Raw genomic sequence first — 12,754 nt, forward strand, 5'->3', positions numbered from 1 at the left:
ATTTCAGTGGCATATTTGTATTTGAAGGAATAGGAATGGTTACCCTGAGTAAGAAATACTGAGGTTCTATTTGAAATTAAAATAAGAGGCAAGAAAGTGGTATTTGGGATGGAGGAAGAAGGATAGCAGGTTTAAATGCCTTCGTGTTAAAGGGAACCTGGTAGGTCTCAGGGAAAAGGAAGGTCAGTGTGGTTGTGGTACAGCAATGAAGGATAAGGAAAGCTCGATTTGAGATGAGAAAGTCAGGAATCAAATCATTCTCTATCTTCTAGTATCCCTATGACCTAAATTTTGATTCTTAATTCACTTAGAGTTTAGTCATTAAATCACGTTCCCTCTCTTTTTTGTTTTTTAACAAATCTCTAGCACTACATCTCAGTGTAGCATCCTGAGTAATATTCTCTTTCTCTTTATTTTTAAAAAGATTTCATTTATTTGAGAGAGAGAAAGAGAGAGAGAGAGCATGAGAGAGAGATATCAAGAAAGAGCACAAACAGGGGGAGGGGCAGAGGTAGAAGCAGGCTCCCAGCTGAGCAGGGAGCGGGAAGCAGGGCTCAATCTCAGGACCCTGGGATCATGCCTTGAGCCTGAAGGCAGACACTGAACTGAGCCACTCAGGTGCCCCTCTCTTTCTGTTCAATTTGGTAAACTGAGAGAGAGAAACAGAGAGAGAGATTATTTTCACAGTATGCTATATATTCTGCTTTGATAATTTCCCTCATCTTTTTCTGTACTTTTACTTTCTACTTTAAAGTAAAATTTCTTTTGGATTTCGACTTGCTAAAGGGAATTATAATTCCCTATAAATGGCATCCCTATAGGGCATCCCTATAAATGATGCCCACATTTTTCGAGAAGTATATATTTTATTATATTTTATTTAGTATTATATTTTGAGCCCTATATATGACCTCTAAACTTTATTTTTTAATTTTAAGCTTCTTCTGACATTTCTGAATTTCCAGATTTCTTTTACTGTGATCATTATGAACTTCTATTGTTTCAACTTTAAGATATACTCAATAGTTCCTGGTATCTAAATTTGCAAGTTGGTGTGTATACATTATTTAAAGTTACTTAAAATGTATTTTATTAAATGTAATATATCTTAATTGGGTTTATAAACAAACTTTAAAATAATATCTGTGTACTAGTTTATCTCCTCCTTAATCTATAGGTACTATATATATTACTTACTGTACCACTGGGTGGCGTAATCTTCTAGAACTCTCTTTCATGTCATATATGTATGGGATCCTCAAATAAAAGAGGAGATAAATCAGCAGAGGTCCTGTATATTCAGCCAAAAATATCTGAAAATAAGAAGCATTTAAGTTAAAAAATGCATTTTTATTGATATTTTTAAGATTTATATGTAGAAGTAATAAGCACGTCTACAGACTTTGCCTACTGCACGAACTGGCAAAATGGACATGTAGCTTTAACTATTCTTTAAAATGCATTATACTGGGTGCTAATATAATTCATAAGAAGTCTTCTTTGGAAGAACTAGCCTAGACCTAAGGAAAGGATCATTGTAAATGGTATATATAAAAATAAATATTGAATTTAATGTAACGATTTCTTCATAAATAGTACATAGGAGTTTTTATTTAACTAACCAAACTGTGATAAACATATTTCTTTCTTATGATTATTTTTTAATAATAAATTTATTTTTTATTGGTGTTCAATTTGCCAACATACAGAATAACACCCAGTGCTCATCCCGTCAAGTGCCCCCCTCAGTGCCCGTCACCCAGTCACCCCCACCCCCCACCCTCCTTCCCTTCCACCACCCCTAGTTCGTTTCCCAGAGTTAGGAGTCTTCATGTTCTGTCTCCCTTTCTGATATTTCCCACGCATTTCTTCTCCCTTCCCTTCTATTCCCTTTCACTATTATTTATATTCCCCAAATGAATGAGAACATATAATGTTTGTCCTTCTCCGATTGACTCATTTCTTTGTGTCTGCCCAGCCCCATACACACTCCATCTTCTATGTGAACTGTCCCTATCATTGAATGGAATTGGCTGCAGTGACTTTTTTTTTTTCCTTAGCATGAATTTGATTGATTTGACACTGATTCAAGTTGAAATAATTTAGTTCTCTATTCTGCAAACTTTAGACTTTAATTCTGAGTCTGAGTAGGTACTTAAAAGGATTGCCTTCTGAATTTTGGAGCTGAGAGTCAACCATATACATGGAGAGAGATATCTAATCTATAGAGAGATAATCATAAGATTTGGAAATATAATTGGAAAATAGGCTGTTTGATTGTATAAAAATTCACTGGCTGACTAGCTTTCTTATACTTTTCTAAATCTTATGACTGTCCATTATTTAGTTTTGTTTTGATGCTAAAACCAGGTTAAAGTCACTCTGGAATTCACACAGAGAAAGGAAAAATAATTTACCTCTGAGTGCTCAAAGAGAAAAGATACAGACATGACAATGATAAATTCAACTGCCATTCTGCTTTGTTTTGTCTTTGCCAATTTTCATCATTTTCTAAGAAGGAAAACTCAACGCTGCACATGTTTTACTCAAATATGCAGGTGTGCACATTGATTAGAAATTATGTTTTTATTTCTCGGGGTCCCTGGTGGCTTCGTTGGTTAAGCATCTTCCTTCAGCTCAGGTCATGATCTCAGTATCCTGGGAGCAGCACAAAGTCCAGTTCCCTGCTCAATGGGGAGACTGCTTCTCCCTCTCTCTCTCTGTCATGCTCCCCTGCTCATGCTCTCTCTCAAATAAATTTTTAAAAAATCTTTTAAAAAAAAGGAATTATGTACTTATTTCTCGTGAGAACTTTGTATGACTACATAATTAGAATATATGATATATGTGCATGTTTTATATAACTATATATGTGTGTATATATGCACAGCATAAAAATTTACATACATAGGTTTCTTAGAGTATATTTTTCCCATTTAACAGTATTGATCATCCCATTAGCCAAGAAAGATATGCAACATATGATAAAGTCAGTATAAAGCAACCTTTCTAGTGATAAATTATATTAAGTGATGGCATACAGCATGCCTGATTATTCAGATTTAAAGAAAAAAAATGTTTACCACTTTTGAATGTCTGATAATAGAGTTTAGTTAATACTTGAGAATAATTAGAATAATTTTTATTACAACAGAAAGTTTAAAATATTTATTTCAATGCCATCTGATCTAAGCAAGTAATTTTGAGCAAATCCTCTAGTAATATATCAGTAATGAAAAATGTTATGAACAATAGTTAACCTTGACCACATGTCACTCTTTATTAAGTTAATAAAAATGCTATCATAAATATGAAGTTTCTTTGAATCAGGAAATTAAACTACAGTCTTATCTCCATCATACACTAAAAATAAATCAGGAGAACATACTGGCTTACAGTAATATGTTCAAGGAAGCCCAATATTTTATCAAATATTGTTCATGCTGAAACATGGGGTTTAAACAGTCCCAGGGTATGAAGGCTATATCTTGACCTTAAAGCAGTAGAGAATTATAAGAAATAAATTTTACATAATGCATCTTTCAAAAAAAAAGTCTATTTGGGTACAAATAGAAAAAAAGAAAAAAGATGTTTTATTAAATATAGGAAGTAATCAGAAAATAGTTTTAGAATAAATAAAAATGAGGGCCAGATAGACAAATATTAATAAAACACACTTCTAAGAAAGGAATTTTTCTTCTCCTTCTAAAAAGAACAAATCCAAAAACAAAGCCAAATAAACAAATATTCTAGTTTTAAGCCCTGGCAAATCAAATGATTTTACAAAGACTAGGAAGTCCATTTTAAACCAAATTTTAGAAGAAATTATATATTCAAAATAAGCCAATATACTTTCTTCTAATTTTGAAGACATGCACACTACTTTTAAATTTCAACTTATGTTCAATATGAAATTATTTTCATTCTTTTCCTTTATAGAATTTTCACTGTACTAAACTAATGTGCTGCTATAATTGTAAAATTCACTGATACTAGGTATCCTAGATAATTGCAATTTTTTTTTGGAACTTCTGTGGAGTGTTCAACTTGGAACATGTCTAAATCAAAAAAGGAAGAAGACAATAAGATGTTTTAGAAATATAAACTGAAATACACAGCTGCAATTTTGAACTGTTTAGAATCTTTATACTTACATTGTGCTTAATGCATTTCAACCTCTCTTGAAAAAAAGAAAACTTTTTTTCAGTCCTATTATTATTAGGATGGTGTTTGATTTTATTTCTTTTTTGAAATTGCAATTAACAGTTGAAAACAAAATAAATTGCATATTCACAGTTGTTGAAAATTACTGACAAAATAAAGTAGTGTCATCCTTAATCTTCTAATGATAGGTAAGCTAAAAATTATGAAAGCATTTCCCAACAGTAATATTACTTTGTACTGAATAAGAAATATTAAAGTCAATATAATACTAAAAAAGGTTTCGTTTTATAAGTTAACCTTTATATAAATAATGCATAATGGAGAATTACATTTAGGTTATTCAAACCATTGTAATGAGATCAGCAAGAAAAATTGATCAAAATGTTTTTCAGGGTTCAAAGAGCTACTGAGTCATTGAGAGTTAGAAGATCAGGAGTTTTTAAACAGGACTCTAGAACAGTGATCGAATCTAGGATTTGAAGTCCGATAGCAACCTGGGAAGACTAAATCTTTTGAGGGCACCTGAGAATGGAGGGACAAAAATTGTTGGTTATCATCTTTCAAAGACAGAGATATCCTTCTAAAATCTCCAGAACTTGGGTTAAGACGTAGGAGAGTTACCCTCTAAGAGCCCTGATAAAGCACAAGTAGATCTGCCTGTATAGGTAATAAAAGTCAGCCTGAAAGCATTTGTCATCAACTGGATTAAGATGATCTGGACCAAATAATGCCATTAGTCCATCTGCAGGATGATAAATCAGTTTGAAAAGAGAGTAACATCATCTTAAGCTTCAAGTTATCCTTACAAGTTGTTTATATATATTTTCCTGCACTAGGTCAGAAATATAAAGGTATAAAGGTATAAAGGAGTAAAGACATTGTAATCAAATCCAAAGGAAACAGCAGACATTCAAAACAGATAAACTGAAGAACCACATGTCAGAATTATCAGACACATACATTTAAAAAATAATCTTTTATATATTCAAAGAAATAAAAAAACAAGGTTGAGAATTTCAGCAGATATGTGAAACATCAGACTAGAAAAATATGGAAATGTAATATGGATCCCAGGAGGAGAATGCAAAGAAAATAATGGAAAACAAAATGTGAAAAAGATTATGATAATTTTTCAAATTAAATATTTACGCTGAACAGTAGACTCAGATAACACTATAAACCAAAAGCAGGATAAATAGAAACATAATTGTAACTGTGTGCATCATAGTCAGACAGTGATAACCAAACAAAAGACAAATTTAATATGAGCCAGAGAAAAGACACATTGTAGTGGACTTTTCAACAGAAACATGGGAGTCAAAAATCAAATAATGAAGTTCTGTGAAGTGAAGACAAATATAACTGCCAATATGGAATTTTTTCTACAAAAAATTCTCCAAAAATGGTTAAATAAGTACATTTTAGGATGAACTGAGTTGAGAAAATCAATCAATGGCAGAACTAGAATAAATCAGTGAAGATATGTTCTCTAGGAAGAATGATAATAATCACAGATATAAGCTCAGGATTAGAAGGAATAATTAAATTGTAGTGAAAATGATAAATCTAAATAAATATTGGCCATATAAAATAATAGTAGCAGATTTTTACCTAAAAGTACCTAGAAAATTAAAATATACCACAACAGAAGATTAGGAAGAGATTAAATATCATAAAATCATTCAATTATCTATGAAGTATCTTCACCTCAGTAAACCTAAATTAAACAATTTCTATTAGTGTTTGATATTTTAAAGATGCACATTATAATCTATTGATCAATCAGTAGAGTTGGTAAAAAAGAAGATAAAGCTAAAATAACCAAGAGGCTAATAGAAAATAAAATATGAAAAAAAAAGAAAAGAAAATATGGCAATTAATTCCAAATGGAGCAAGGAAAATAAAACAGAACAAAAGGATTGTTGGACACGGGAAACCAATTGAAAGAAAATATTAAGCTTAGGGATAAAATTAGATACTTCTTTACATTAAAAATAGACTATGATTAAAATGTAAAACATAAAAAAAAATTAAACTATTATAAGAAAACATAAGAGAAAACTCCCAGATCTAGAGCAAGGAAAAGGTTCTTACATAAGATAGCAAAGACAAAATCCTTAAACATTGGCAACTTATACTGCATTGAAATTGAAAACTTTTTGCAAGAAACAAACAAACCCATCTCATTAAGAGAATGAAAAGACAAGTAAAAACTGAGAGGAAATATTTGCAAAGAACTTATCATACAAAAGACTTTATCTAGAGTATAAAAGTTACTCTTAAAACTCAACAGTGTGTACAAAATAGATAAAAACTATGTTTGTACAAATACCTACACACAGATCGATAACAGCTTTATTTGTAATAGTAAAATACTGAAAGCAACCCAAATGTCTGTCTGTGGGTGAATGGATAAACTGCTACGATTGTACAACCAAATACTACTCACCAATACAAGGAATTGGCTATTGATACATGCAACAACCAGGATGAATCCTAAAGGCACTGTACTTAGAAAATTAAACATCAATCTCAAAAAACTAAACAAAACAAAAAACAAAAAACCTGTCAAATTCTATTTACAGCATTTGCCACATAACAAAATATAGAAATGAAGAACAGATTGGTGGTTGCCCCGGAATAGAGAAAAGAGTGTGTAAATATAGAAGGATAATATGAGACAGTTCCTTTGTGGGAATGGAACATTCTCTATCTGATTGTAGTGGTATATACTTGAATCTTTACAAGGGATAAATTGCATAAAACTATAGGCATACACAGGAGTGAACATAAAAATGGTGAAAAGTGAATTGGATCTTTAGTTAATAGGATCTAAATAACTAACCCTCTATTCTAGTCAAGGAGGCAAAGATTTTCTCAATATTCTTTGACAGCACAATCTTATTTGATGAAAAATATTATTAAAATCTTAATTTAGACCTTGCTGAAGTGTTTGTCTCTAAAAAAACCAAAAAACAAAAATAAAAAACCCAACCTTGTGATATGCTTTTATTATCAAGCACATTTTAGCACATTTAGAAGCACATTTTAATATTTTATAAATGTACAAGAATGTGTGGTCAATATTGCTTTTATTGTATAATTTAGTAGATATAAAGTGGGTGCCATTGCAATGTAATGTGTGTATTTTTAGGAGTTAATAGGACTGACTCATTTGGAGCAAAAGATTGTGTGAAACATAGGGTTGACTTAAAAATATTCATCCTATTTCCAGAGTTCTCTTTGTCACCTAAATGACTTTCCTTTCAAATAAGCTATAATTTTCTCTACAATTGTCCTAGAATTCCACCTTAGCACTTTCTCTGCTCAGTGCTTATCCAAGTGATGCAGCTGGAATTTCTAATGAATTCACCATTAATGCCACTCATCCTGACAAAACTTCTGTAGACAGAATTCCCCTTTCATCATAAATGTGGACAAAGCCTGTGAATATTTTAACCTTTGAAGATCAGAATCTGCTTGTCTAAAATCTTTGGTAGTAAAGGTCTGTTGATATCATATGTAAGTATTAAGCCTTTTCCTTACATAATGCATGCATTAATAGGTTGTTTTATAAATATTATATTTCACAAGGATTCAGAATATTCTGAACTCAGTTTTTTTGTGTAACAAATTAGTACTCAAAATCTCAACCAAGGAACTTTGAAACCCAAAGCAATGATTTAACCAATAACACTAAAATATAAATAATAATCTAAATACAAGAAGGTAATGTATATTAAAGAAGAAATCATCAGAAAATTAAAAGATTTGACAATATTTTAATAAATGCAAACTTTAATTGCTGTTATTTGAAAATTACATAATAATCAATAAATTGTCCTGTGTTTGCAATGATTTTAAAAATTGAATGCTTACAGGGAAAACTTAAAACACTGTGGATGATAATGCTGATTGTTAATGATGACAAAAAGGAAAACACCTATCTTAACATAGAAAATATTAAAAGTGCAATCACATCACAGATATGAACTAGAATGTTATCAGAAAAACTTTAAAATTCTAAAAAATATAAATAAAATAATTGAACAGTAGAAGGATTGCACTATTCTTTGTATATCAGTCTCAAAATTATTTATCAAATTAACACTTTCACTGCCTGTCACTAAATATCACCTAGTTTTTCCTCTTACTTCTAAAGCTAAACCATCTATCTATTCCATTACTTATAGTTTATAATAGTTTAATGCTTGTGAACTAGTGTGCTTGTTAGTCCTTGTTAGTCTTGTTAGTCCTCCATGTCTTTTAATGTAGTCTTCCTACTTCTAATGCCATTGGATTCAGTTGCCATCACTTTGAAAGCTCCTTCTTCAAGAGCCAAAAGTATGCCACAACCACCTAATACAAAGAAGTCTCAGTACTTCATTCTGATTTTCCAAAATCCTCTCCCTTTGCCTTAGAATATTTTTATTAAATATTCTATCTCCTTTTTTTTTCCAATTTCAAGAGCCTTCATATTCCCAGGTTCCTAGAAGGAAAAGCTGAAGAAATACCATTTAACTAACAAAGCATAGGTTAAGCAGAAATAAGATTTTTAGATTGACATTTAAAAAAAAAAGGATTTATCCTCATTCTTCCATTTGTATATTTCCATTGCTCTAATACTTGTGTGAAGTTTTGGCCACTGTTCTCCCTAGACAGAATGGAAAATTTAAAATGCCATTCAGTATATTTTGTTTCATTATAAATTTACTTGATAAAAATTGTCCTGTCAACAAACTATTCCTATAAAAATGTGGGACATGTATATTGCACTTTAAATTGATACTTACTGTAATCCAACTGACTTGTCGACCCAGGTCTGTAAAATAGAGAGTGACAATGGAGGAAGCTGCAATGCTTTGAACGGTTATGTAGTCCTTCAAAAAAGGCCCACCTAAATAATAAGGAAAAGTATTTGAATACAATTTCAAGACATAGTGAATTTTTTTAAAGATTGATTGATTGATTGATTGATTGATTGATTTAAGACAGAGAGAGAGAGAGAGGCAGAGACATAGGCAGAGGGAGAAGCAGGCTTCATGCAGGAAGCCCAATGTAGGACTCATTCCTGAAACCTCGGGATCACACCCTGGGCCAAAGGCAGACACTTAACTGCTGAGCCACCTAGGCGTCCCAAGACAGAGTGATTTTTAACAAACAATTTTTAATATGAAAAATTATGAATGCTAAGGATAAATACATAGAAATTGCAATGTATAATAAATATTTAAAGTGAAATGAAATGTTAACAAACCCATTTTATAAAATATCTAGCAATTTTTCAAATGTACAGTGATTTCCGACCTCTACCTAAACAAAGTGCAGACTACCACTAGCTACTATCCTGTAGTGTTCTAATAAAATGTAATATTAGATAATATCATAATCAAATATGATACAAGGTATTTTTAAAGTATAATTTGGGGTATTAGTAGACATTGATGTCAACCCTCTCTAAATTCTTTTATTATATGAAAAAAAAAATTCTTTTATTATATGATAAATTATTTAGGGTGAATAAATTTGCAAGCACCCGCAGAGTGACATGATCTACATTTAAAAAGATCTTTATGAAAAATAAATAAATAAAATGGTATTTATGATACTGTGTGGAAACTGGGAGGAAGGGAAGCAAGATTACTTAGGAAGAACACAAAATTAATCAAGCAAGGGATTATTTAGATTGAGGTGGCACTAGTAGAAATGTTAAAAATATATCAGTTTCAAAAAAAAAATATATCAGTTTCAAATATTTATTTTATTTTATTTATCTGAGACAGAGAGAGAGATATGAGTGGGGGGAGAAGGGCAGAGGAAGAGAAAGAATGAGAAAGAGACTCCTTGCTGAGCAGGGAACCCAACATCAGGCTGGATCCCAGGATGCTAGGATCATGACCTAAGCCGAAGGCAGACACTTAACTGACTGAGCCACCCAGATGCCCATCAAATATGTTTTGAACATAGAGTTGGTTCAACTTGAGAAGAGAATATTTCAGTGAAATAAAGACAGCTTCTAGATTTTTGGCCTGGGCACTTGCGTGCATTGTAATTCATTAACTGGCAGAGAAGACTGGGAAAGAAGCAGGATTTGGGGGTGGGAATTAAGATTTAAGTTTTTTGATATTTATTAGACATTGAAGTAGAAGCTGTCAAATAGGCAGTTGGGTAGCTGTGTCTGTAGATATCTGAAAGTCATTAATACTTAAAGCCATGCTGCTTGATGAGGTTATTTATACATTTTCTGAATGGAGAATAGGATTTGACAGCTTGAGAAACTTAAGGCTTAATATTGGATATGATATTCTCCCTAAAATACATTCATTTCTGCTCCTATTTAGCTCATTTATTCTGCTTTAAACTGAAAAGAAAAAAAAAAAGAAAAAGAAAAAGCAAGCAAGCAGGACCAAGGAAGGAAGGAAGGAAGAAGAAAGAAAGAAAAAAGAAAAGAAAGAAATTGCTGAGAAGTATCCCTGAGAACATATTAGAAGGTAGTGGAATGCCAGAATAAAGCAATAAACCTTTTAGAAACAGAAAAATGTTAGTTCAGATCCTGCCTCCAATGCACATGACAGTGGATGTGTGAAACTTAACTCCTTGAGACTAAAATTCCTCATGCATAAAAGTGAAGAACTAGCTTATAGGGAGAATCCATTGACATAATTGATTTAGAACACTTATTGCAATGCCTGTTATTTAGTAAGTGATAAATAAATAAAGTGATGACAGAAAAGGGATTCCAAATTACATAAATAGATCAGTGAAATTTGATTCTTACCTTGTTCTAGCTGCAGGCCAACTCGGGAAGGATACCAGTTTGGACCTATTCCATGAAAAATAATAGCATTTAAATACAACACAAGTGTAATACACCTTTTAAAGTTTACTAGTTTCTTTCAGTAGCTATCTGGTAGTGCAGTTGACAGGGTAATTCTAATTTAAAACTTTTGAGGTGCCTCCATACTATTTTCCAGAGTGGCTGCAGCAGTTTGCACTCCCAACAGTGCAAGAGGGTTCCCCCTTTCTCCACATCCTCTCTAACATCTGTTGTTTCTTGTCTTGTTAATTTTAGCCATTCTGACTGGTGCAGGGTGATATCATTATAGTTTTGATTTGTATTTCCTTGATGGTGAGTGATATTGAGTATCTTTTTATGTTAGTGGGACATCTGGATGTCTTCTTTGGAAAAAATATCTTTCATGTCTTCTGCCTATTTCTTAAATGAATTTTTAACTTTTGGGGTGTTAGTGGTGTAAGTTCCTTATATCTTTTGGATACTAACCCTTTATCAGAAATTATCATTTGCAAATATCTTCTTCCATTCTAAAGCCTGCCTTTTAGTTTCCCTTGCTGTGCAGAAGCTTCCTATCTTGATGTAGTCCCAATAGTTCATTTTTGTTTTTATTTCTCTTGCCTCAGGAGGGATATCTAATAAGTTACTATAGCTAATGTCAAGGAGGTTACTGCCTGTGTTCTCTTCTAAGATTTTTAAGGTTTCAGATCTCACATTTAGGTCTTTTACCATATGATCCAGCAATTGCACTACTAGGTATTTACCCAGATAATACAAAAATACTAATTCAAAGGGATACATGCACCCCAATGTTTATAGCAGCATTATCTACAACAGCTAAATTATGGAGACAGCTCAAGTGTCCATTAACTGATGAATAAATAAAGAAGTAGTATATATGTATAATGGAATATTATTCAGCCATAAAAAAGAATGAAACTTTGCCATTTGCAATGGTGTGGATGGAGGCAGAGAGTATCACATTAAGTGAAATAATTAATCAGAGAAAGACAAATACCGTATCATTTCACTCCTGTGTGGAGTTTAAGAAACAAAACAAATGACCATAGGGGTAAACAGAGAAAGGTAAACCAAGAAACGGACTCTTAACTACAGAGAACAAACTGATGGTTATCACAGGGGTGGTGAATGGATGGATGGGTTAAATAGGTGATGGGGATTAAGGAATGCACTTGTCATGAACACCAGGTGTTGTATATAAACACTGAATCACTCACCTGTACACCAGAAACTAATATTGCAATATATGTTAACTAAATGGAATTTATATAAAATTTTAAAAAAAATGAATAACCCAATTAAAAATAGGCAGAAGATATTAATAGATATCCACCTCCCCTCCCATAAGAAAACTAATACTTTCTATCGGAAGACAAATTCAATCATAGGAAGTTCATAAAGTAGTTATCTAGTGTCATAAATGGAGATAGTGGTTACTCTTGGCAGTGTGCTGATGAGCAGTAATGGATAGTTATGATGAGAGCTTTAGGGGTGGCAATTTTCTGTTTTTCAGTCTGAGAACTGACTACATCGATGTGTTCAATCTGTAGACAAGTACCAAGGTATATGATATAGGACTTGGACTTGTGCACTTTCTGTAAGTTATTCTTCAATACAATGCTTAAACACTTTCATTTAAAACTGAAGAACTTTGATCTCATTTTTTAAATATTAGCAATGGAAGTGGGTTATTTTCTTTATCCCAAGTAAAGCACGCTATTAGAATAATATGAGTTACTGACTTTTAATAATAATGAGCATATTGATCATAGCAGA

General features: G+C 32.0%; 1 protein-coding gene across 3 annotated transcripts in view; it reads right to left on the minus strand.

Moving 5' to 3' along the window:
• Positions 1-12,754, minus strand: part of TECRL (trans-2,3-enoyl-CoA reductase like) — a 112,583-nt gene that overhangs the window by 46,821 nt on the left and 53,008 nt on the right. For all 3 annotated transcript variants that reach the window (XM_025435660.3, XM_049092997.1, XM_025435659.3), the window contains exons 3-5: positions 10,943-10,987; positions 8,958-9,061; positions 1,198-1,313 (exon numbers count right to left, since the gene is read on the minus strand). In XM_025435660.3, the coding sequence (XP_025291445.1) occupies positions 1,198-1,313; positions 8,958-9,061; positions 10,943-10,987 (265 nt within the window). The remainder of the gene's footprint in view (positions 1-1,197; positions 1,314-8,957; positions 9,062-10,942; positions 10,988-12,754) is intronic.

Source organism: Canis lupus, chromosome 13 (assembly GCF_003254725.2).
Source record: "Canis lupus dingo isolate Sandy chromosome 13, ASM325472v2, whole genome shotgun sequence".
NCBI classification, from domain to species: Eukaryota; Metazoa; Chordata; class Mammalia; order Carnivora; family Canidae; genus Canis; species Canis lupus.